The sequence below is a fragment of the Rhineura floridana genome, chromosome 3 (genome assembly GCF_030035675.1).
Source record: "Rhineura floridana isolate rRhiFlo1 chromosome 3, rRhiFlo1.hap2, whole genome shotgun sequence".
NCBI lineage: Eukaryota > Metazoa > Chordata > Lepidosauria > Squamata > Rhineuridae > Rhineura > Rhineura floridana.
This window is the reverse complement of record NC_084482.1, coordinates 59,109,157-59,136,428: the sequence shown is the minus strand read 5'-3', so window position 1 is coordinate 59,136,428 and position 27,272 is coordinate 59,109,157. Positions and strand designations below refer to the sequence as shown.

At 40.5% G+C, this 27,272-nt stretch overlaps 1 protein-coding gene across 2 annotated transcripts in view; it reads right to left on the bottom strand.

Moving 5' to 3' along the window:
* TMEM104 (transmembrane protein 104) overlaps positions 1-27,272 on the bottom strand; it is a 123,749-nt gene that overhangs the window by 55,133 nt on the left and 41,344 nt on the right. For both annotated transcript variants that reach the window (XM_061616090.1, XM_061616089.1), the window contains exons 7-8: positions 26,058-26,157; positions 25,146-25,254 (exon numbers count right to left, since the gene is read on the bottom strand). In XM_061616090.1, coding sequence (XP_061472074.1) covers positions 25,146-25,254; positions 26,058-26,157 — 209 coding nt within the window. The remainder of the gene's footprint in view (positions 1-25,145; positions 25,255-26,057; positions 26,158-27,272) is intronic.

Genomic DNA, 27,272 nt, shown 5'->3' with positions numbered 1-27,272 from the left:
ATCCCAAAATAAAGTTATCACACTCCATGACATTTTCAAAAGTACCACTAGTAACTAATCAAACCATTTAGGGAGAAAAAACTGTCAGTTTTGCAGTCAAGTACATTGTTACTAGTTTTACAGAGAGAGACTAGTGCAATATTTATTTGAAAAACAGAAATATTCTAAAAGCTAAGAACTTTGCAGCCTACTATTAAGAAAGTAGGAAACAGATGAAATTTTATTCAGTCTTTATTACTTCTTGTGCTAAAAAGCAAATCGTAAGAGTGTAAAAACTTATATAGCAACTATGACCATGACAAGCATTTACATGACTGGCATTCTACTCATGGGCTGAGATTCACAAGTAGACCACACTCCCACTTACCAGGCAGTAAGCCCACTGAATTCAGTAGGACTTACTTCTGAGTTGATGTGGTTAGGATTGTACTGTAAAACAGAAAACAGAGAAGGGATGGCCAGATGCTAATAAGGGTAGCCAGCCTGTAGTTTTAGAAGTTATGTGGAAGAGGGAATTTCAAAAGCAGTGGATTTTCTCATCCCCAGCATGACAAGCTTCATCTTCTACACAACTACTGAAGATACAGAATCCTTGTAACTCCCTTGCATCTGATCACCTTAGAGAAACAAAATCAGGAAGACAAATATGATTAAAAATTGAAAGAGGACACCATGTAGCACTCAAAGCTGGGCCCGGGGTCTGAAATGATTGAAGAACATTAATTTACATGGCCCAGTGCATACTTTATATGCTACAATGCTGTCACATGGTTATAGTTAAGCAGAGTTCAGCATGTTCAATATTTGGACATTTATGGAAGCCTGAACAACAAAGGTAAAACAAATAAATATCCCCCCTCCCCAATTACCATCTCCTTGTATATTAGCTGTACTGACATAGCTAAAATTCAAGGAAATTGTGGAAAAGGCCCGTAGAGCATGATGGATCACGGAGTTTTACGAAGTGAGCAACTTATGGATCAGTGAGCTGGTTAAAGAACAGGAAGCAGAGAGTAAGAATAAATAGGCAGTTCTCACAACGGAGGAATGTAAAAAGTGGAGCTGCCAGAAGTTCTGTATTGGAACAAGCACTTTTTAACTTGCTCAGAAATGATCTGGAGCGAGGTGTGAGCAATGAGGTGTACAAGTCTGCTGATGACATTAAACTGTTTAGGCTGGTAAAACAAGGGTTATGAGGTGCTCCAAAAGGATCTTTCCAAACAGAGTGAATCGGCATTAATGTGGTTCAAGGTAAGCAAGTGTAAAGTGATGCACATGGCAACAAAATACCCACATATATACTAATCCAGTCTGAACCCACGAAGACTGAGTAGGAAAGAGACGTTGGGGTCATTGTGGTTGATGAAAATGTTTACCCAATGTGTGACAACTGTGAAAAGGGCAAATTCCATGTTAGGGATCATTAGGAAAGAGATTGAAAATAAAGTTGCCAATATCATAATGCCATTATACAAATATGGTACAACTGTACTTGAAATACTGTGGAGAATATTGCAGAAAAGGGCATCCAAACAATCAAGGGACTAAAACAACTCCTCCATGAGGAAATGTTACAAGATTTGAAACTTTTTAGTTAAAAAAATGTGAGTAAGGGGGATATGATCAGGACTGTGGAGTCAGAGTTGGTGTCATAGAGTTGGAAGCAATTTTGGGTGGAGTATAGCACAGTGGGGAGGAGAGCCTGGCTGGCAGTCCAGAGTCTGTGAGTTCAAATTCCTGCTCGTGTCTTCTGGATGTAAAGGGCCAGCTAAAGATAACCCCCACAGTGAGTGGCTCAGGGGTTACGTGCCCTGCCACCTGTGCAGCCGTGGGCAAGCTGCATAGGCCCAAGCAGCCCAGGTGCCCCCCAGCTGGGAGTTGCAGACAAGGAAGGGGCTGGCTTGTGCAGCTGTGGCAAGCTGAGCAGGCCCTAGCCAGCTGGGGAGGACTAGCCTCAGAGGGAGGCAATGGTAAAGCCCTTTTGTTCACGTAGACCGAGATCACCCCTCTTAGCCACTGCCTTTTCCTTGAGTAAGGGAAGGTCTTAAAGGAGCAGGCCCTTAGGATGGATCTTAGTATTCCTTATACTTCCAGGTATTTCCCTACAAGCCTGTGCTGATGGCCCAACATGGGATGCAGGTCCCTGGTATGGAGATGGTCAATTACTTGGGGGATGCAGGCTCTAGGGTACGAACTCTAGTGGTCCTGATTCAGTGGTCCCTGGTTCAAGGGCCCCCAATCTGACTGTCTCATAATCTGGCTGAGGCCTGATCATGAAGCTGGGACCTGGGTACCATTTCCAGCACTTCTGCCTCTCACACCACTGATCTGACAGGTCTGACCAGCCCCTCCTCACATAAGCTGGATTTAGAGCCAAGAGGATGCTGACCTGCTCTTCTTTTTTCTTGGTGCTGCTGGTGAGGGGTCTTGGGACAGGGAAGAGGCTATTCCATCTGCCTAGCTACCCTGTTTCTAGGTGCCCAGCCAGCCAGGGCACTGTTGCCAATTCCAAAGGAGAGTAGGAATACCTGTGGCTAACTGACTGTGCCCAGCCCACAGACTAGATAAGGAGAGACACTCCAGACCCACTTCTAGGATGCTGACCTGCTCTGCTTTTTTTCTCCTATTGCTGCTGGCGAGGGGTCTTGAGACAAGGAAGACATTGTTCCATCGGCTTGCCCATCCTGCTCTGAGGTGCCCAGCAAGCCAGGACGCTGTTGCTAATTTCAAAGGAGGAGAGTGGAAACACCTGCGGCTAATTGACTGTGCCCAGCCCACAGATAAGAAGATTGCTCCAATGCAGACCTTTTGGGGTCTCCATGAAGGCATCCCCCCTTTAATTTTGTACTGTTGAATGAATTATCTGGTAGAAGGAAGCCAGTGGTGTTGTATTATTGGGTGTTAGTTGGAATTGTGCTTTTGCTGCCCAGAGTGAGAATCTGGGTTGTCATGTTCTTGTGTGTTTCAAAAGTTGCCCAATACCACTTAGTGTGAGAGACTGAGCAGGTATAGATTATAGCCCTATCTGGGTGAGAGACAGGGAAGGAGTGATTGTGTTGTTTGTATGACACTGTGTTGTCCTCAATGGAAGTAGATGAATGAGTTGTAAATTATGCTTGATGCTGCTATGTATTTTTGTAGACCAAGCTTTTGTTCCTTAATAGTAGTTTAGCTGGAGATTAGTTATCTGTATGGTTGGTGGGAATGTTTCAGATTGGAGCATGGCTGTGGAAGATGGGTAAGGACATATTTTGAGGGGTTACTGGGTGTGTGTGTTACAGATTCTACTATAGTTATTTTTATTTAGTAACAATGCTGTTTTGTGGAGTGTATTGTATTTTTGTATTTGACATTTATTCATAACTTTTATGTTTAAGAGTATATTTTTAAATTGCTTTTTAAAAATGTTTTTTAAATTTGTATATTTGTTTTTAATTGTTGTAAACCGCCCAGAGAGCTTCGGCTATGGGGCGGCATACAGATGCAACAAACAAACAAACTTTATTTTTCTATTAATTATGCTGTTTTGAATGTCTTTTATATTTGACCTGTATCTGTAATGTTTTCTTTTAATATTTTGTGATATTTTGTTTGGTGCTTTAATCTAGGTTGTAAACCGCTTTGAGATTTCCCCCCCACAAAATACAAATTGGTATAGAAATTACTTAAATAAATAAATAAGGCTCCTGCTTATGGTGGGGGTCCCAATAGAACTTAAATATTTCAGCTTTAGCTTTACTCCAGAAAAATGTATTTTGCCTTCACTACCTCAATAAATATTAAGCATTTAACTTTTCAAACTATAAAGCTATAGCTAACTTCATAGAATCCTAGTTGCTACTTCAAGAGTTTTGAAACTGACAGTTCACATCTTAAGCTACCTATTTTAGAAATATCTAAGGTATCTATCACCTTGCCTGCTAAGCTTTAGCAAATTAACCTGAAGCAGAACAGGCAAATCTTCAAATTGGAGCACATTATTTTACCCTAGTGGTTTACAACAGACAACAATCGATTCAGAAGATTCATATCAAACTGAACAAGGCAATTATGCCAGCTCTTCAGTCATGTGTTGCATCCATTTATTATATCCCTTGTTAGCAAAAAGAATATTTTTAAACCACGATCGAGCAACACAATTATTCTTATCCACAGGAAAACTATAATCTCTATTTATTGCTCCTTTTCCCTAGAACAGCAGCGGGGAACCTCCCATCTATGGCCTCCCTGTTTGGCCCAAACCATGCCCACCAAACTATCACCTGATGTCGTATGTCAGGTGCAGGATAGGTGAACCCACAGGGCCAATTAAAAAGGAAAATCAGGAATGCACTCTAAATGCACTCCCAAATATTACTTTGCACCCGCAGCTTGGATTTAAGGTGAGGCAGCAAAGGAAGAAAGTCATAATCTGGAGTGCACTTAGAGGGCACTCTTTCCTTTGCATGCTGCAGATTCAAAGTCACATCACCTGACATCAGGTGATTGATAGGTGTGGACCCATCAAAGTGGCCTGTAGAAAGTGGGGAGTTCTGAAGCCAGGCCATTAGCAGGATCCAGTTCCACAACCCTCCTCTAGAATGATAAACACTGATCCACGGCTCCTGAAGAAACCAACAAAGAGCTCTGAACTAAAATAAAAAGCCAGCTCTCCTTACAAGCATCTTGCATGTGGAGCTAGACCAACCCACCATACAACAGGATGAAATGGCAACGGTTCTGTGGCTTTTACTGATGATTACGTTTCCAGTCAGAGAGAATTAGAAGCCTGGTGAGGAAGAAGAGACACATCTTGTCTCTCTAAGTTGCTTCCAGGCTGGTGAGAGAATGAGCAATGAGGCTAGCTGGAGAGGTCTTGAAGTTCAATCTAAGGACTGTTCATGCCTCCCATATTCAACATGCTTCTGCATGGATATACCTAGGGCTGCCATATTCCAGTTCCACAAATCCGGGTAGGGTAATTTGCATATTATGTAAAGTATTTGCATATTATGCAAATTATTTGCACATTATTTGCATATTATGCAAATATTTGCATATTAATACTTGGATTGTCCAGTTGTTTTGTTTTTGTGCCTAGGAATTACCACCAAAAACTGGGGAAAGATGTGAGAAATCTTTTTTTTTAAAGCAACATTTTTAGCCTTAAATGCCTAGACTCTAGTTTCCAACACTACGGAATATTTATTGATTGATTAAGAGAATTTATATCCTGCCCTTTTGCTGTTAAAAACAGAGCTCAGCACAGCTTACAAATATAATAAAAACAATAAAAATACACAATCAATATAAAAACGTAATAAAAACACAAAATAGCAACAAACATAAAGTAAGTCAAGGCAACAGTATGGTTAACCATATACGATATATTTCAAAGATGTGGTGGGTGGAGAAAAACAAGAAGCCAAAATGTTAGGAAAAGGAGTCTTTCACACCACATGCTCAGTTCTAAATACTGTTGCAGCAAGCTTTACAAGTTCCTCCAGTATTCCACTGGTGCAGACACTCAGACATTCAAAGTATCTGTATGTTTCTTAGGTTTTATAAAAGCAGAGCTTTGCTTAACTCAAAATTTCTTCTCCCTTTGATCAACCACATCTACACAGGTTCCACCTCCATACTCAAAATGAAACTGGGCCTGGAAGTGTGCAACAACCCCACACATACCTTGCTAATTAGATTACCAATGCCAGGATGTCTGTCTTATTGACTACTCTCCTGCTCCCCCCCCCCCCCGGGCATCATGAAAGACCCAGTCCTGGGCTCAGAAAGAAAATAAATATCTGGTCCTCTTCAAAGTATTGATAAGCCTCTTGTTTTAATTGAAATAATAATTATAAATTCTTGTTCTTATCACTAATGGGAGTTAATTATCTTGCATATGCTGCTGTTGCTTCTATGGCTGTAACGGAGTGAGGTTAAAGGTAAGTGAAATGCAAATAGGAAAAAAACAACACAAAAGGCAGTAACACTTTCCTAAATGTAATACCAGACCAACCACAACAAGATTCCTATGAGTAAGGCAGAAAACTAAGCATCTCACAACCAAAAATATGATAAATGAAAAAATATTTATTTAAAAGCATGACTATCAAATATATTTATTATTTACACAAACTGTAAAGATATTTATAGTGCAATCCTAGGTTTATTTATTCAGAAGCAAGTCCCAGCGTATTCAGTGGGGCTTACTCAAACAGGGACAGAAATGCAACTTCAAGTGATAAGCAACTTCATTCACACATCCCAAAATTCCGAATCATGCCACTTTATGCTGTTTTGCAACTGTTTATACTTGTTTTTAATGGTCATTGGATTTTAAATGGCTTTATTTCTTGTTGTGAGCTGCCTTGGTTTCCAACCCTACCTCACAGGGGTGTTGGAAAGACTCCATACACGCACACACTGCAGATGTATAAATACATACAGCCCATATAATAGTTTATTGTCAAACCAGTTGGTCATTGCAGAAAAATCAGTATTAGTTTTAAAAAAATCAGTATTACTTTCCTACAGAATAAAAACTGTAATACCTAAGTAAGCCCTGCCTACTTGCTTTAAAATAGGACTGGAGGGCACAAACACAATTCTTTTTTACATTCACTCCAAAGTCCCATTGATTTTCAGCACATTCATAACCATGTCTACTCAAAAGTAAGTCCTATTGAATTCAATGGGATTTACTCTAGGCATATGGGATTAGCATTGCTTTTACAAAAAGCAAGCATTGGGAAGGTTTTCAAAACACTGCCCAAGCTCTGACTCCTGCACACAAGAGGAAAAAAAACTGAAATGTATATACTTACCCTATTTATGAGATTTTCAGATAAACGGGGTAAAACCACCATTTTGTTTTCTAGACACTGCCTAAGGTCAATGAAACTGAAACACAATCCCTGATTGGCTGCAATCCTGAACGGGCGGGGTTAAAGCTACGAAGTGCTATACAGTACTGTTTAAAGAAAGATTTAACAGTCGGGGGGGGGCGGCTGACGTTTTTATGTATATCTCGAGAACCGGACCACCTAGAAACTTAATTTTTTTTTTTAATTAAAGCTGAGAATCCGGGCCACCTAAAGGGCTAGCCGGGCGGCGTGCATAGAATCCGGGTAAAACCTGGCTAACCGGGCCATATGGCAACCCTAGATATACCAAGATCCAGGATCTCACATCCTATATCTGTCACCATCAATATTTTACATTACATTTTATTATTAGATAATAGTATCTCAGACTCAGGTGCCAAACCGAACCATCTTGCTGCAAACACCAAGACCAGACAACTAACTATCATAAATCCATACATAAAGCTTTTAAAGGGCTATATTACCAGTATGTAGTATGTTGTACAAAAGGAATGTGGCTATTTTAAATAGCCCTTTCTCCACAGGAGAGCGGCACAGAGTCTCACATTTTTAACAAAATATTAATTTGTCATTCAATGAGAATAAAAATACCACTGCCTATACTAGGAAAGTTACTGCATGGCCTACATCCGGAAGGGTTGGAGGAGTAGAAACCATCCCCACAGGAGTGTAAAGTTTAAGGAGCAGAAAAACAGCATGCCCTTCAACAGAGGCTCTGCTGAAGATCTTTTCAACAAAGGACATCAAAATGTTGTGATAGCTCTGAAGATTGAATAAAATCCTCAGTAGATGTGTAAGCAATAATAAGACCAGTAAGCCATGGCACCTCGCTGACAGAGACACAAAAATACCCATTCTGCACATCCAGAGTTTACAGGGTAGCTAAAGTCCTAAGTAATGAACTCTGGGACTAGTTGCTGGTAAGCACAATCCCATTTAAGGAACTGCAAATGTGCTTTAAATCATACCTTAAAATGTTTCAGTACTTGGAAAACAATTTGAAGTATGGTGCTTCTATTTACTGCTCCAAAAACTAGTACGTGTATCCACTTTGATGTCTTCCCCGCTGGCTTAGCATTTGCAGCCAGTAAGGCCATCAGCAATTGCTGATAAAATAATTTTATCACAAAAGAAGGCAGCATCCACTGCCCTTATGCCCCCATTTCAGAAGTTGCAGTTAATTGGTACATTGATATTATAACCAATCAATTACAAATGTCAAGAGCAGGAAAGGAGCCAGAGTTCCCTCTCAATCTGATGGCCAGTGCTCCCTTGGACACTTCTTTCTGAACCCTGCCTGCCATCTGTCTGGTCTTTATAGTCTGATAGCTGACACGTTCCCCTCATATGAATTCTGATCTTCAGCAAAAGCACCAAATGGCTGTTGAGCTAAAATCTAAACTTTATCCTTCACAGTTTTATGATACAAAGCAAAGGAAACAGAAGATTGGATCCGCTTGGACAGAGCTCTCTAACAACCTTTAAAGTGCTTATATTATGCCAATTAAGGACTCTGATAGCTGTTACGATGCTGATATCTAAGAAAGTAGCATGTCAATTTTTTTTACCAGTTATTAAATATTAAAAAGAGAAAGGAAATGAGCTTCACCAAAAGGCTCAGATGCAAGTTGGATTTTAAGTTGGATTTTTTTTCCTGAATGGTAAAATAATCAAAAATCAAGACTACAATAGCTACATGGTACACATTACATGATTGATGTTGCAATTGTCACATGTTTCCCCTTAAACAGTGGTGAGGAACTTCCTTGGTACACAGGGCCATATTTGAAGTTTATCTCAACAGAAAAGGTTGTAGTTACTGTGTACTTCTGTAATTAAGATTAACATAATATGCATAGTATTTCATGCTTAATTACACATGAACACATATTCAGCATTATGCTGTCTAGAATTTTTAGGCTCAAAAATGACAAAAGTTTTTTGTCAACTCCTCAAATAGGTATAAATGGGGCTAACAACAGATCTGGCTCTCACTTTGTCTTCTAGATTTCTGAACCTTTAGAATATATTCAGCATATAAGGATTAAAAAGTAAATAAAAACTTAAAAGTAATTGAATCCAGTGCCATGGGATGTCAAAGAGCTGGGGACACACCTTCTGGCCTCGCTTAAATAAGTCCATTGTAAGGATTAGACTGCTTTTAAGCATCCATAGCATTTAATACAGTTCTCAAGTATACCTTACAAAAAAAGGTCTGAGGACAAGGGAGTATATAGTTATAGCTCAATGAATTTAACGTCCACACACACCAATGTTTATACCTGTCACTCTTCAATAAACCCATCTACAAATGTAACTATTCCCTTTTCACATATGAACACTATAGGTAAGTACTGGAGCAATTTCCCTAAGCTCAAAGCGGTGTTCATTAAAAAAATGAAACACTATTCCGACCAAAAATGGCAGCTATTTGCTTCCAGTGAAGTTTCCTTTGCAGTAAACAGGACCTTCATGGGCAGTCGGGGTGGGGGGGTTGGCTGGAAACTGGTGTGGGACCTAATCCTGACTGGGAGCACATTCTGAACTGGAAACTGATGGCTATTTTTTCCAAGCAGATGTGTCCAGCTTAATCATAACTTTTTAAACAGCATGAATAATCTAATATGTAGTTTCAACACCAAGCTCACTTACCTATGCTTCTCCACTTGCACCTTCCCTTAGGAAAGCGGGGAGGAGGAATGCTTCTGCTAAATTCTCTTCAGTGGTGGGAAGAAGCTTGTCTATGATCAGCCTAGCCTGGGCTTCCTCTCTGTTCCCAACAAATGTTTGGGGGAAACACTGAATGGGTTACAGATAACTGCTTCGCTCATTCACAGTTATGGGGTGTCTACACTAGTGCAATATTATGATGAAATCATACATTGTTGTTGGTTGTTAGATCATCTTTGCTATACACTACAAGACTTTGGCTTTATCAAGACCTGGCACATTTTAACAAGACTTATTAAACACAGCAGGTTTCAACCTTTTTTCTCCCACACACACATTAAAAAGGCCCACAATGTTTTTCAGAAAGTCATTTGACACAAGGATTGTGGTTCCTAGCTCTGATAGGGTAAAATCATAGCAAACAGCAGGCTTCCAATCTACAGTGCAAATATGCTTCCACTGTTATTTTTCACAAACAGAAGGACAGTGTGTTTGTGTGGACGTGTGGAAATACAAAGACTGCCAAGTTTCTCTGGTGACTGTTTAATTCTCATTGCCAGAGTATTTATGGAGCAGTATCTTATAATCACTTTAACACATCCTTGGCTTCTAATCTTCACCATTCTGTATCTTCCAATTACATCAACATAGACAGAGGGGGAAGGGAAGAAAAGCAAGCGGCTATAAGAAAACAGATCTGAAATGTGACTATAATGTTACATATCATAGGTCTGCTCTGCCAGAGTTATATTTGATCTCAAAACCTGACAAAATCTTCCACAAAATTGTGCATCAGCAGTTCACTAAAGGTAGAAATTAATTCAATAAATGTCTAAATGTGCCCCATAGGTAGTGCAATCACTGGAGAGAACATTGGTCTTGCTGGTTAACTGCTGCTTCTAGGGTTTCAGGACTGCGTGCCCATCTTACAGCTCTGTACCTCAGCTTCATATGCCCGTCTCCAACAACAATATGGTCAATGCTGCATTTGCATTGTTCCTTCGGGTCGATATAACCTCTGAGCTCTTTTGTCTGAACAGGTAGTGGCGTGTGTGGTGAGATGGAACTAAAGAGCCAGCCTCCCAACACACTGGTTCTGCTGGTAATCTGGATGGGGTCAGAGCAAGGCAGCAGCGACATTGGGCCACATGGCAGCAGTGCAGGAACGCCAGATTAGTGTTGGTGTTCCCATTGGTACAACTGTATGGTCCCAACTCAGCCACTGCCACCCAAACCCCATCTAAGTAAGCAGGAGGACAGTTCTGTCACTGGTCTGAAGCCAATCTAGATCATCCCAGTGGCAGGAAGGAATCCGAATTCACCATTCTTGTTAGAATTGCCAAGCCCATTTGGCTTTGACATATCAATGAACATACATACTTGTACAAAAAGAATCTGGCAGCTAAAATTAGATTTGTATTAAGTCTAAAAGGCCTCTCTAGAAATGATTTTAGAAATGATTTTATTATTACTAACAAACATTGTCAAGTACAGATCCCCAAAGTTTAGGTATCTTAAACTACTTTCCTAATTATTGAGGCTGTAGCATTTTTTTCATCCACACACAGTTTAGAAAATAAACTCTGCTCCCCAAAAGGAACCCTTCTAGGCTTCCTCCGTTCTTTGGTTGCTGAACCGCTGCTGTTTGGGACTAGCAATTTTTTGTTCTGCAGTTGAGCACTCTCAGTCCTTGAGGGCTACCTGTGCTATCCGGTCCATTTAAGAATTCACCTTGTTCTCATCCTACCCTTCCCTCCATCCTCATTTTAAGGGCACAACATTTGTGAACTTGGCTCCATATCTTTTAAAATTTCAAAAGCAGGTTAAAAATGGAAATGGACTGCCTTCAAGTCAATTCTGACTTATGGCAACCCTATGAATAGGGATTTTATGGTAAGCAGTATTCAGAGGGGATTTACTATTGCCTCCCTCTGAGGCTAGTCCTCCCCAGCTGGCTAGGGCCTGCTCAGCTTGCCACAGCTGCACAAGTCAGCCCCTTCCTTGTCTGCAACTGCCAGCTGGGGGGCAACTGGGCTCCTTGGGACTATGCAGCTTGCCTGCAGCTGCACAGGTGGCAGGGCACATAACCCCTGAGCCACTCACTGTGGGGGTGATCTTTAGCTGGCCCTTGACACCTAGGAGACACGAGCAGGGTTTTGAACTCACAGACTCTGGACTCCCAGCCAGGCTCTCCTCCCCATTGTGCTTACTGCTAGCTCCTATATTTAGTTTGCTGCTGTTTTTTAATTTAATTTTATTATTTGCTCTTTGCTTTAGGTTTTTGTTTTGTTTGGTAATACTTTTATTACTCTAATCTAATTTAACTGAATGCTGCCCTGAAATCTTTTTTTACAGCAGAGGTGGGGAACCTCTGGCCTTCAGGCTAATCTTGGCACACCAGGAGGGTCCATTTTGGCGTGCAAGGCCATTTACCCCAAACCATACTCATCTGTCCATCAACTGACATCACAATTCAGCATTGGCTGCAGGTAGCTTTTCTCAGTAGGGAACAGGAGCCCACAGCCAAAGCAGCAGGATTTAACCCCCACTCGACATCTGACAAGCAGGGATTAAGTTCTGATCAGTTTGGCTGTGTATGCCTGTTACCTGTGAAAGACAAGCATGGGCTGGGCAACGGAGAAGTTCCTCTGCAAAAAGGAGATTTCTTCCCCCTGCTTTTTACACATCAGCTGCAAGAGGGACTTCTCTCTCACGTACTATGCCTGTAAAATACAAGCGGCATTGTTAGCCCTATGTTTGGCACTTTGGGAAGTGCTGAGCATCAGGCTAGCAACGAACCCTTATGCTGCAGTTTCTAAGGGTCTCACAGCCAACTGGCTATCAGGTGCTTGGGAATCACACACAATGGATTTTGACAGATGGGTGGGTCAACCTACCTGCCAATCATGTGATGTCATAACTCCATGTGATTGACAGGTGGGTGGCCCCTTCCACCTGTGAAGCTTGACCCGCAAGACCAATCCTGATAAGGATCTGGCCCATAGTGCCAAAAAGGTTTTCAACCCCTGGCATATAGAAATCAAGTAACGAATATATAAAACTTCTGCCACTATGATTATTGTACTGCAAAGTATTTATTCATTTATTATTACATTTATATCCCACCCTTCCTCTCAGAAGAAACCCAGGACAGCAAACAAAAACACTAAAAATACTCTAACACATCTTAAAAACAGATGTTAAAATATATTGCAACAAAGCATCTTAAGAATATCTTTAATAGCAATTGCAACACAGATGCAGGCTGGGATAAGGTCTCTACTTAAAAGGCTTGTTGAAAGAGGAAGCTATTCAGTAGGTGTTGACGCCTGCCTATTATTTAAGGGAATTCCAAAGGGTTAGTGCCATAATACTAAAGGTCCGCTTCCTATGTTGTGTCGAACAGACTCCTGATAAGATGGTATCTGCAGGAGGCTAGCACCTGCAGAGTGCAGTGGATATATAAGGGGTAAGATGGTCTTTCGGGTATCCTGGCCCCAAGCTGTATAGGGCTTTGTACACCTAAACCAGAATCTTGAACTTGATCTAGCAGCTAAGGGAAACCAGTGCAATTCTTTCAGCTGCGGGGTGACTGCCCCAGTGAGCAGTCATGCCACTGCATTTTGCACCAGCTGCAGCCTCCAGACCAACTTCAAGGGCAGCCCTACATAGAGCACATCACAGTCATCCAGCCTGGAGGTTAGCAGCACATGGACAGCAGTGGTCAGGCTGTCCCAGTCCAGAAGCGGCCAAAGCTGTCTTACCAGCTGAAGCTGGTTAAGGCGTATGAGCTGTAAACCAATTCAAACCAATTCAGCTGAGCCATGAAAACCAGGGAAGAGGTTATAAAGGATATAAAAAGTGATTCTCATTTCCATGAATTAAAAACCTAAAAGGTGTAAAAGCTGATTACCCTTTTGATGCCAAAATTGTGTTACTCCTTTTCAATAAGAAAAGTTTGAAGAAAAGGAATGTAGCAATCTCCTCATATTTACTATGATGTGAAATAGCAAGTTAACTTTGGAATGAAAGAAGGCTCAGTCCTAAGTAACCATGAAAAAATGTACAATTCTTTCCTCATACAGACATTTAGTTCAAAAAGAGGAAAGTCTTCAATAGGCGCCAAAAAGACAACAGAGATGGTGCCTGCCTAATATTTAAGGGGAGGGAATTCCACAGAGTAGGTGCCGCCACACTAAAGGTCCATTTCCTCTGTTGTGCAGAACGGGCCTCCTGATAAGATGATATCTGCAGGAGGCCCTCACCTGCAGAGCGTAGTGATCGACTGTGTATATAAGGGGTAAGATGGTCTTTCAGGTATCCTGGTCCCAAGCTGTATAGGGCTTTGTACACCAAAACTAGAACCTTGACCTTGGCCCGGTAGCAAATGGGCACTGCACTCCCACAATCCAGTCATTAATGAAGGGAAAGAGAAAGAAAGAAGTGGTAATATCTTGTCAAAAACCTCATTTGGGAGCATTGTCAAAATCCTGATGCCTGCCATAAAGGCAGGAGCTGAGGGCAAGTTTATCCCTTTGGTGTAGTGTGCAAAAACACCCTGTCTAGTAATGAAGAGGAGGTGCTATCATTAAAGACTATTTCACCCTGGCACCACTACAGAACAATTGCAAGTGAGAAGTCATGTTTGAAATGCATGCACATCTTTCATAAGACACAGTATGCCTGCAGTACTCTAATAGCTGCACCAAACTCTTGTCTAAGGAGCAGCCTTCTGCCACAGGTTTTTGTATTCTATTCCAAATAAATTAAAATGATATACTCAGAATACACTGGGATGTAAAAACAACAAATATTTTAGTCAGGGCTATGGTGATAGATCTCAAGAAAGAAGGAAACAAATGCTTATATGTACCAAAATTCCCTCTTTCACTCAACTCTCAAAGCTCTGGTAGATTTGTCTTGTGTTGCCTTCAGTCACCCAACTGGGATGGCCATGAAGCACAGAAGATGCTATTTAGTGTAAAGCAGCGTTTCCCAACTAGTGGGCCACCAGAAGTTGTTGGACCACAATTCCCATCTTTCCTGACCATTGGCAATGCTGGCTGAGGCTGATGGGAGTTGTGGTCCAACAACATCTGGTGGCCCACGAGTTGCGAAACGCTGGTCTAAAGCATCAGGAGACAGTATCCAACTTAAAAAAACCTTTTCAATAAAATCATGAGGGCTAGAAACCCAACATCAGGCATACAGAATCAAAACAGTTAAACTCATCTAATGCCCTGCTGCAGAAGATTCATTGCTGTAGTACATGCCTACTCCTTTTGGCAAATCTTGACATACTCTGAAGTAACCATAGCAAATCTTTGTTGAAAGGCTGCCACACTGTTTTAGCACTGGTAAACTATCAGTATTTGTTCCTGATCACTACAGCTGGGGTGTATCTCTTTGGATTGTATTGCTTCTAAGTGAATGACCAAATTATGCAGCCTAGCCCAGCCATGCAAGACAAATCTTTGCTCCTTGTATAGGCCTTGCTGATGGTGGCTGGAAGGGGAAAACTGATTGCAAAAGTCCTTAAGATCATTCCAGAAATGTTCAGAGTCAGAATGAGTGACAATATAATCCAAGCTTCAATTAAAAAGAAAAGAAAAAATTCTCATCATGAAGTACAGAGACAGCCCTGTGAATGGGGACCCATTCATGTCCCCTGTGTTAGCAATCTCTCTGTAAAGAGACAAGCTAATCCTTTAAAGACAGCAGCTTCTATTTTCTTGAAGTCCCCCTTCACTGTGTATCCATGGATCAGATCCCACCCTGAAGCAACACCAACATATGCTCACTCCCACGTGATCTTTCTGTCTCAACAGTGTCATTGAGAAGGAAGGAAGCAAAAAAAATTCACCCCCTCTGAAGCTGACTCTAAAGGACCCTGAGTTTTTAATTGCAGAGCAAGAAGGTGGGGAGATCTGCCACTATTTCAGCTATGTCAAATTAAGTGAAGGCTCAAACAGATCATTTGTCTTTCTACAAATCTGGTTTTATGTGGGAGAAAAAGGCTGTAAAATAGTAGGATTGTATTGTCTCTGAAGAGCAGGCAATGGACAGGCATTAGTAAATTAATGGAACACTAATAACCATGAAAGAAGGGGATGGGATCTATGCTTTAATAGGCCTGCATGCTAAGTTTTACACCAAGAAGTAAACAACTGCACTCTTCTGCCATTAGAAAAAATATATATACACAATTAGATGGATGGAGATCCCATTATTTAGAGCAACCTCGGATTACAATGTGCAATCAAACAGATTTCTCACTGAACCAAGTGACAGCCCAATAAGTCTCTCAAAGTTATAGTACAGGCAAAGAATACCAAAGTTTGTTGTGGCCATTCAGCTCATCATTATTTATTCCTTAGTGACTCACAACATTCAAGTCTGCCACCCTGGGCTCCTACCAGGAGGAAGGGCAGGATATAAATCAAATAATAAATAAATAAATAAATAAATAAAGTCTCCCACATCTGCTCTGCAGTTAAAATTGTATCAAGATGCATGCATACACTTTTTCAGTCATTCAGCTCCGCATTATTTTGTGCAGTTACGATCAGAACTTCCCTTTCCAATACTTCTGTAATACTTCAGTCATTAAAGGGCTAAAAATCAGCAAAGGGTTTAAGCATGTTCAAAACCATTTATTTCAAAGGGCTTAAGCATGCCTAAACTAGAGGTGGCCACCAGTCAAGTAAACCGTCAAATATTGTGAACTGACCAGTCAACTATTTCTTATTTAATCGTAATAAAATATTGTTAAATATTTTTAAGGCAAGAATGCCACTGTGTACACAGCTTCTTATATTTTGTATTTCTTTAAGGTGTCATCTGTTAGCAAGGGCAGGAAGGAAGGCTGCTCACTACAGTCGCCAGGGGCAAACTTACTAGCCTAGCAAAGCTTCTCCTAGTAGTTCTCTGCTATAGTCACCCAGCACGAGGAATTTTTGGATTTTTGCGGTTTTGTTTAAAATTGATCAGTTAAAGCTGAAATTTGGCACAGATATTTATCTTTGTGTCCTTAACTCAAATGCCAGAAACTGGCAGAGTTGCAAGGACCTCATAATTCATGATGGCAGCTGGCAGGTATTTTATTTTTTTAACAATGGTTTTGCTCTTATTATTAAACATTAAACAGGATTCACTATTTTCCAGACTCATCTCAATGAAAATACAAGAGGACAGATACTGACGTGTAAATGTAAATATATGAATATGAAACTGTACTGTAGTAGTACAATGTACACTATAACAACACCAGTACTTATGCTCCATGTTGATTTATATGAATGTCAACACAGAGCGTAAGTACTGGTGTTATTATAGTACATTGCACTACTACAGTGTAGTGTCATTCATCAGGGACAAATGTCAGTTCTCATGTTGCTAAAAACGCCTGCTGATTGCCACCTTGAATTGCAAGGCCCTTGCAACTCTTGACAGGGTACAGGAAATATATGCTTAGGGAGCCACAAACAGACAAGGCTCTCAAAAGAGTGTTTACAGCATGTTTTCTGTTACACAAATGCCCAAACATTACTAAAAAGATATGACTGAACTACAGTGCAAATATACTACATCTTTTGTTCTCACTGCTGTAGCCTAACCCTATACGTGTTGAAGGTGCATCCTTATGCTGATGACAGTGCTCCGGTGAAGCCTTTCCCAACCTTCAGGTCCTCGTTGGACTACAGCTCTTCATCTGCCCCAGCAAACATGGCCACAGGTGGGGATTGTGGTCCAGCAACATCTGGGGACTCAAAGGTTGGAAAAGGCTCCTCCAGGGTATATGAATCTTTTAATGTTGTTTTCATATAATATAAGTACATGGTATATTCCAGCCTTGAGATGGTAGCACTTCAGCTCTGGTATATCAAGAGAGAATTTGATCTGAAAAGGACAGTCTTGTACATTCAAAGTACATTTGGTAAGTGAATTGCTCAGAGGCAGAGGCAGTAGCTGCTATAAAACCTGTCCCTCTGGAAAAGCTTCATTCAACCAGCCTTGCCCTCTGCATAAGGGCCATCTGGGTTAAATAGTGATAATAGCCATACCAATTAGTAGTAACATGCATGGAAGATAGAGTGACATCAGAGGCTTGCACCTGCATATCACAAAGAAAAGGGGAATTTTGCAAGGATGTAAACGAAGAAGGAGAGACCAGACATACAAAGGCCTCTGCCACAATTTGAAAGACACAGAAAAATGCATTTTCTACTAGTATTTTCTTGAAAAATCTATTTAGGCTTGCATTCATATGTGCCCCAGTGCCTTCATCCTCTGCATCAAGCCCTACAGAACCCACTGGCGTGGATGGGGTGGACAAGATCCTTCAACCTCAAACTTATCCAACCCTCCAAATGAACCCTCCAGCAATTCTTCCTCCTTTTCTGGTATCCGTGTCAACCCCAGCCATCTCATTCTCACCTGGGCTGGTTTCTGTGAAAGGGTTAATAGCTGAGCATGAGAGCAGAGGATGATGAAGGGAAGGAGTGGTGATGGGAAAGAATCTTTCATAGCTTTTCATCACAACCTGCAGATCTTTACATACTGTCACAGTTTTGCAGATGTGCACCAGGGCATTTCCACACATCCAACACAGATGGATGATGCTTGGGTTGGGTGAACCAGAAAGCAGAACAGGTTGAGAAGGGAGCCTCAAGATCAGAACATCTGAGAAACATTACCACACCCCTTATTCTCCATCACCCCATAATGTAAATAATGTGATTTGCATAGTTTAATCATAGTTTCAGTGTAGAAAGCTAGGGACACCAACCACAGCGAGAAGCCACGTAACAGTAATAGAAAGGTTGTGGTTAACTATGGGTTGCTTCATGGTTCAGAGGCAACATCAAAGCCCTTGGCAGCCTTACTGCTTGATCTAAAAAAAAAAACCCTATACCTGAATAAGCTTGCGATCAAACAGGCAGTTCATAAAATTCATAGGCCTTCCCAAAGAGTGGACTTCAGGCTATGCACGTTCCAGAAACAGAATGACCATTTCAATCTGCAGTAAGACCCAGTCCATTAGGCTGGAGGTGTTTGGTTCCACATAGTGCTGTTCCACAGTACATGCTGAAGCAGTGAGAGCTTTATTGTACAGAGCACCCTCATCTAGTCTGGGGTTGTACTCCAAATGACATATATCCCAAATATCACTCAGTGAGTGGGGGTGAGGGGAGAGACATCCTTGGGAACCACAAGAAAGAAAAACATGATAAAAATGTTGACTGCAGTCATTAGATGTATTTATGTCGTGAGAGTTTCAGACAGGAAGAACCTGACAGAGAGGAAGAAAATAAGCAAAATGCATTTCTAATGAGTGACGCATTTCAGCTTTGGTGCTTTCTGGTTACATTTTGAGTCTACGGAGTTCTTATGGACCCAGGATTGTCTCTTTATCAGATGGGCAGAGTTCTTCTTGCTCAGTATTCTAATCAATGTCAGATTACGGTGACATTGTCCCTTCCTGAAGAGAATTGGTAAGCACTTGCGAGCCCTCATTTTATTCACTGCACTAGCATGCTTCAAACTGGGATAATCTCCATTAAACCATCTGTGCTCCCATCTTTACTCAGCCTGCACCCGCTGGGCTCCCTGTAACGCAGCAGCATCTGTGAACCTCTATGCATGGATACCACTTCCTGTCCTGATTAGCTAAAAAGCCTCAGCCCAAACCCTAAAAAAGATGTATCAGAATGTCCCAAACAGCACAAAGCCAGGCAAGAGAGAGCGCCTTCTGCAAAGCTTTCTTCCAAGCCAGTATTATCTTCCCCTGCCTTGGGAGCTTCAGTCATTTTTCCATCTGTGCCCTGAAGGTAGATGAACAGCAGAGGGGAAAAGTAAAGCCATTCTGGTGGAGAGCAGAGATGATACTTGTAATTATTATGTTGCATCCTGGATCCAACCCTCTGGATGGCTACTCATTGCTCCAATTAAAACACAGGGATTTTTTATTCTTCTAGCAGTAAAAGGGCTACAGCACAGCTCTAATAAAGGGAAAGAACGTATGAAATAAGCCATGTCCAGTACACAGATAGTTAATTCTTAAGGTCAAAGCCCAACCCCAACTTATGCAAAATATAAATGGCTCTTTAGCAAAGATTTGGGTAGGCTGTTTCAAAATTAGCTCAAAGAACTACCTTATTTGCCTTTGGACCCACAAGTCTGACTTATGACAACTAGTCAGTAACATAAGGTTGTTTAGATGACACACAAACTATGGCTTAACAATACATAAGAAAGGCATGCTCAAGCTCTCATTTGATCCAGTTCAGTAAGTTCCTCTATAGTCAAACTGTTGTCAGTGTTATATGCAAACTGACAAACTATTGTTTGCACTTGCTCTACAAACCAGGATTGCGAACCAGCTTCCAAACATGATTCAAACTCTGGTTTGCGCTAGAAAGGAATTCAACTGGAGCATGCAAGGGAAGAAGGGAGCACGCAAGCTTTTCTTGTTATAGGACAATTAAGTGAATCAGATCACTTTGGTTTTAGAGGATGAGATTTAGCAACCAGAAGACTCTAAGTTACTTGCTTTAACTACAAATACTCCACATTACCAGGGTCACCAAGAAAAATTGCTACCCAAGCTCCCAGTTTAGTTATAAACATATTGATGATGTGCCATTAACTAACAGTCCAGCTTCAAAACTCATATGTTGTCTTCCAAAATAATGAAAACAGGGCAGAACCTCAAATGACATAATGGGATTATGGGGTGGAGGTGGAAAAGATTGATTCAAGCATCTCAACGTTTTCCATTGCCTGTTTGTTTTACAAGGCTGTACTTTCAGAGGTGATGTACAAAAGAGATGAGATAACAGTGAAATTTGTGTAGGATGAAGGTTAATGTAGGCCTAGAAGACTGTGTGCAGACAGTGCAGACACACCCAGGTGTGCTGAAGTCTGTAGAACAATATTAAAAATGCTGCACAGGCAAGCAACTCATCAGAGAGCAACTTAATCTGTCTAAGTATTCTCATTACGTACATGGCATTCAACTTCCTTTCTTGAAGCAGAGGAACAGAGACCATTTCCAGAGGACTTTTGGGACATTAAACCATGAAATAGGGCTTTATGTCAGTCAATCTCTCTCCTCCCCTTTCCCAGCTCCTAGATGTGGTGTTTGAAAGTTATTATTGCAATGGAAAAGGAAGGGAGGAGACAAACAGGGACCTTGGGAGAGAGATGGGAAAGCTTTTCTAGGATGAAAATTGCCCAATTAATCCAGCGCTTGTGGCAATTTTAAAAGACTGCAAATATTCCTAAGGATGCAAAAATTTTGTGGGGGTTCTTTTCTATTTTGCTAACTGCATAATCCAAACAATGAGGAAAATGCATATATAAATTCAAATAATCACAGTGGATAAACAATTTTTTGGAATTCTAAAGTTAACAGGGAACACTGGAGAAAAATACACAGACAGAGAGATTACAAATCTCACTGTCCTGAAGAAACCTGTACAATTTCAGATGGGAATGAAGTTCACTTTCTCTTAGCCTACAATCTTCACTTATGTTTTGGAGACAAGGAAATCACATTGAACTCAGTGGGATATCAAAGTAAAGATGTTTAGCTTTGTTCTTTCAATCTTTCTTCTCCCCCCCCCCCCGAATCAGCCTGTTTTAAAAAAAATTCTACCAACAGATTCAGTGAAAAGAGTTCAGAAAACAAGTTACTTGCTTTTGGAAACTGCTTCAGAAATCAAATTGTGCAAATGAACATAAACAAACTTATATGTACAAAAACCTGAATAGTCAGTGCATATTGTAGTTTTTGTACTTGTGATCTATTTTGTTGATTTAAACAATCAACCACAGTGGATATACTGTAATGTATGTAAGCTGCCTTGAGTGCATCTCATATGCTGTATTTAGATAATTTAGCCAGACTTTGAGGCCCTACCTACATTCTCTCACTTTCTGCATAAACATATCTCAATAGACTCAGGTCAGAGGCCATCCAACAGGGATTTCAACTCTGCTAATTTTAGACGTGGTCCTCCATGCCACCCAACAGGCCATCAACCGAAGCTCAATCCAACCTTGGGTCAAACCTCAGTAACAGCCCAATATGAGGAACTGCTGTTAGCTAAAAATGAGTGCATCCATAAACCGTTTTATGTATCAAAGGGCTTTCTAGATCACAGCTAACATCTTTATAAGTTTAAATGCTACTCTCCTTTTGCAGAGGGGAGGGGGAAGTATTACTATTTATACTGCTACTATTTTAAACCATGTTTCAGTTAGTAATTGTTAATCAGCATGTGCAGTTTAGCTCCTCTTCATGTCCAGAGCACCTTCTGTCCCTAACACTCTGCTGCCTCCCTGACCTCTTCTCCTCAATTCTGTAGTAACCCCACCTTTCTAGCATCATGAAGCATGCATTTTCCCTGACCCCAGGGCCTGGGTGAAGGTTGTGGTACACACTCAACCAAAATTATTAGTTCAGTGAGGTCAATATTCAGAGGAAAAGGATATCCAGCATTTCAAATAAACTCAGGATCCTTTAGCTCTATTATTCACTTCTACATGCTATGAGAGGGGAGGCAGCAAATGTGTTCGCTGATGGAGACACTATGCCTCTGAATGTCAGTTTCTGGGAATCACAAATGGGTAAAGTGTTGTGCTCAAGACCTGCTTTTTGGCTTCCCTGAGGCATCTGGTGGATTGCAAACTAGATGGGCCATTGGCCTGTTCCAGCAGGCTCTTCTTATGTGTGACACCCATGGCCCATCTCCGAAACAGTTGCAGAGATGTGGCTGGGAGCAGGGAGTAACGCTTGAACAGTTTCTAAGTCACACAGCAAAGAATCAAATATAATGAAGGGAGAAAGACAGATTAAGAATAGGCAGCTATTGCCAGTTTACCAATTTTTCTGATTATTCTTCCACATTCATTTCACAATGCGCTAGACTACATAAGATGCAGAAACAACAACCTGACTACATGGCAAGGATGAAGTTGAACTGAAGCTTTGAGCTAGTCAAAGAGAAAAAGTTAATGCTGCTGTAGACCTGACAAATGATAAAGAATTGTTCAAATCCAAAACAAAGACAAGAAAATTGTGTCATTACTGCAGGAGCTTTATCACGGTTGAAAACCTTATGGGAAGAGAACCTTGAGGTTCAGTTCAAAGACAGTCAGTGGCCAAATTTATGGTTAAAAAAACATATAAATCCGTATCAGCTTTTGTCCAAGAAGCCACACCCAAACTCTCCCCATCAATGGTACAGGACCTCAGTCCAGCTTTCATGCATTACTTATGGTCTTTCTCAAGAATGTTGCAGAGAATGTGGGGCCCATGTTACTTATTGTGGGAATAATACTCTATGGTGGGAACGTTCCCATATAAAACCTTTCTGGACTGAGATTTTTGAAGAAATATCTAACATTGATGTTGCCATTCAGATGTTACCCCAGTTAGCCCTCCATTCGATTTTTCATTACTGTAACTCTGATATTTTATTTAAAGACCTTTGTAATGTATCTTTTATTTGCTGCTCATCTTTCAATTGCTCAAACACAGAAAAATTTGGATAATTAGAACATTTCCCTTTGGTATAAAAATACCTGGAACATTGCCATTTTTGAAAAAAATCACACTTTATGATTGATTCAAGGCAGAGCTAAACTGGACACATTTCATGCGGTATGGTGGGACGTTATTTTGTATACCTCTGAACATCAAATGCAGCAGCACGTGTCATTGGCTTTTCAAGAAATCTGGGACTCATAATTGACTTTCGGACTGTTCGTCATGTCACTTTACATCGTTATTTATCCTTGTTTTTATTTTGCTTATTTAAGAAATATTTTTTTTAAAAAAAAGGGTCTTCACCATTTACAGAGATTTGTCAAATTTAGGAGCTGGAGCAATACAGTTAAAACATAGAACTTGCCTACCCAGAGCTGTAAGCCTCCTGCTTCCACAAAAGACTCAACTTTAAAAAGCTGTCTAATGACAATTACCCTTTTGAATTATAGGTGTAATATCTAAGAAGTGCAGGCAGTAATTACTGCATGTCTGCCTTTCCTGACGAACTCCTTCTGGTGGGCCAGGAATTGTTGAACCACAGTGAGAAAACCTTCAATCATGTATAAATTCTCAAGAAATAGGCCCGGACATAGTTTAATAAAGCAGTAATATTTCTTTTAAATAATTAACCAGGCTATGACATTTGCTAATATTCCTGAGGCCTAGCTCCTGCTTCAGTATTATTATTGGGGGGGGGGGGTTAGAGAGAAGGGAGCTACTCAGGGAAGTGATCCAATCAGCACACACAAACCCCCCAACATGCACGTGCATACTGAAATGAAAACTGAATATATTGCTTCAGGTCACTTCTTCCCTGCCACCACTTCTGTTTACCTTCAGCCTTCAACTGCAATATTTATTTGTATCCATATAGCTCTTTGGTTGGTTATGACTTTCAGAAAACGAATTTCATTTATTTATTTAGTTTTTTCCTCTCCCTCCCATTTCTTATTCCAATTATTATATTTTGTGCCTAGATACTATCAGGTAATTGCCACTTATATGTCCAAGCAAGTTCCTGACAAGAATGCTTTAAAACATGCAATTCCTATTACAGGTCAGAGAAAATGCTAACACATACTGGAATATTAGTGAAACAATGCCAATAGAGACATATATATATATAAAGGGGCATTTGTGAAGTATCTGCCAACATACATGGCACAGAACTATTGAAATGTCTGAAACATTCAAATGTAAAAGGCATCTAATCACAAATATACATGGTGACATTTAAAGAGAACAAGTATTTAGAGATTCTTCAAGGTGAATTTCGATACAAACTACAAAGCCTTTGTAAGATCTTCATTCATTTCACCAGCAATGCAGTTATTGATGGCTTGACAGAGAACAGCTGGTTATTGCAGCACACTGGAACAGCAGCAAAACAGCAAGAAAACTATGAAAAAATCTGTGAGCAGGTAAATAGGACAACAAGTGCAATTTAAACGCACCCCAAAGAACCTTGAGCATGGCAGCAATGAAACCAGCAATATCAAATTCCTTTGACTTCTCAACTTGGTGGACACAAACTCATTTGTAGCTGGATGGACTACTTTTCAGTGCAAGAATGAACAACTGAAAGCTACCGTGTCAAGATGTTCTAGCCACTTGGGAAACAAATGCCCAGCAGAAAAAAAGGGTGGGGCTGTCAACAACAGCAGATGAATATCACCTTTAAAATTTAAATCAAAAGAAGTCATATTCAGAATAGATCCATCGAGGTCAATGGGTGCCTTTCAATAATATCCGTCTGCCCACACAATGGGATTTCTAGCTTCTGTTCAACCCCAGCAGACCTGGCTGCAGTGTCCCTCAACCCTTCACAGCAGGTTTGGGGATCAAGAAAGGAAGGAGAAGCCCAAGTGCATGAATGTCTTCTTGTGCTACATTGGATCTCACCGAATGGACTTAAGTAACTTAAGTTCATAGATTTCAGTGGGTCTATTCCAAATACATTGGAACACTGGATATCACTCTTAGTGTGTAAACATCACTTCAAAATCAGTTATTTAATTAAGGGCTTAAAATTCACCCAAGCAGCAAGTACTCACCAGATAAATTCTGTAAGCATCAATCCGTCTGATCGGTCCCCAGCACTTATCTGTGTCATTATATTTGGTACCATCTTCAACACTGCATGAATGATTGCCAGTCACACTACTGACAAGAGGGGAGCAAAACCAGACCATAATTAACATACCTATGCAAGTAGAAATATACTCTTATTGAGATATTTACATCCCAACCACCATTTTCCCCAATAAAAAAAGATTAATGGAAAATTTTCCCTTACAGGGCACACATTATGTGGAGTGTTGGTTAATCAAGAACTCCACATTCTTAAACACCCCACTTTATAGATTTGGCATGTAAGGTACAGGTAGACTTTTAAAAATAGGACTATGACATGATTAAATAAATAGTAGTTATTTAATGATACCACTTTCATTTGATTGATTAAAGCTGCATTAGTATGAATATGAATCAACAATAATTTTCAAGAAAAATCTGTTTTTTAGATTATGCTCACATGGGTTGCATCAGGCCCCTAATATTAGAATAATCATTCCCTCCTGTGTGGGAGAGATGGGGGAATGCTTCTTGTAGAGTGGCACCTGCCATCCATGGTTTTTGTAAAATCAAAACTATTTTAAACCATTTAAAAATCTGCTGCCCAATTAACCGGGGCCCTTTTAATCAATTAATGTAATAAATGAATAATCAAGTAAACACAGCAGCCCCATAAAGAAGTAAAAAATGAATCTCAGTGTTTGTCAAAATGCTAAGCACTGTCAAATCACATCAGCAGCTTGAAAATTCATTTGAAAAGTGGGGTAGAAATAATTTAAACAAATTTATTAACTGAAACCCACAAGTCAGTCTTCTGCCAGAACCATCAGTGTGAAATAGCTATGCCTAAGAAACTGTTGCTTACAAAATACTACCACCAAAAGCACACTCACCAGGTCACCTGCATGAGAGAAACTGGGACAGCTGCTGCATATATCGCCAGATCACCATAAAGGTAGATGATTATACAGAAATAAAATAAATTGACTCCCACTATAAAGAAAGGGAATATTAAACATAGATTTAGACTAGACGAATCTATTCCTGCAGTTTTACTTTTTACACCAGAACCTATCTAAGAATCTTTCATGCATTTTAAATGTTTAGTATTCTCTGGTGAAAGTCACCTTATTTAAACGTATAGAGACTGGAATCTCCTTAAAAAAGGTTCAAAACCAATAAATGGGAGGAATTGATCCACATACCATGGAACTTAACTTTATTCTAGAACATCTGGTAGCTTATCTAGAATCCTGAAAATCATAAATATGGTTTCATTTAACTCAGAACCTGTGTGATGAGCACTCTAAATCTGGAATGGCAAGCTGTTGGGCTAGAAGCATTCGCTATGAGAAACTTCCATATGATGATGGGAATACTGCCAGCAGATTTCTAAACTCTGCAGCTGTGAATAAAGCATAATGGGCACCTGACTCAGTTTACACTATAAACATACATTTGACCTACATTTTCACATAAATGCATGGAAACTATGGTAGGTGCAATGTGACAATAGTCAAATCTTACTTTGTCAATTGGCCCCCACTTCCACAATGTGTGGCAAAAAGGTGTGGTGTATATGTGTGAGATGGTGGAGGATGAGGAAACCTCACAACTCTAGTGTCAACACCTTGTCCATTTCTCCAAGTTTAATCATCATGGCTTGTACACAAATTTAGCCCAATCAATCGGCAGTGCAGTGCAATGATGACTTGGCCTCTGTCTTTAGCTTTCCCTCCTGCAGACTTCTTTACTCTGCAGGTATGCGACCAAGTGTCTATATTAACCTTACAAATTTTACAGTAGCTCCATTTCAAAACTAGATGCAATTCCAGTTCCACAGAGTTTGTATCCCATAAAATGGGTGGAGAGCTTTAGGCCCAGGGCCAAACGCGGCCATCCAAGTGTCTACCTGGCCCTTGGGACTCTTTATACCACACCCCCTTCCCGGCCACATCCCCCACTGTCCCTGCTTCGCGAATGTTCATGTCTAGCTGGCATGTGTCTTTGAACTCTCTGATACTGCCTTTTGCCTGGATGCAAGATAAAGAGGTGTGTGAATGTGTATAGAAACCAGCCTACTCTATAAAGGTATTTACATTTGTTCC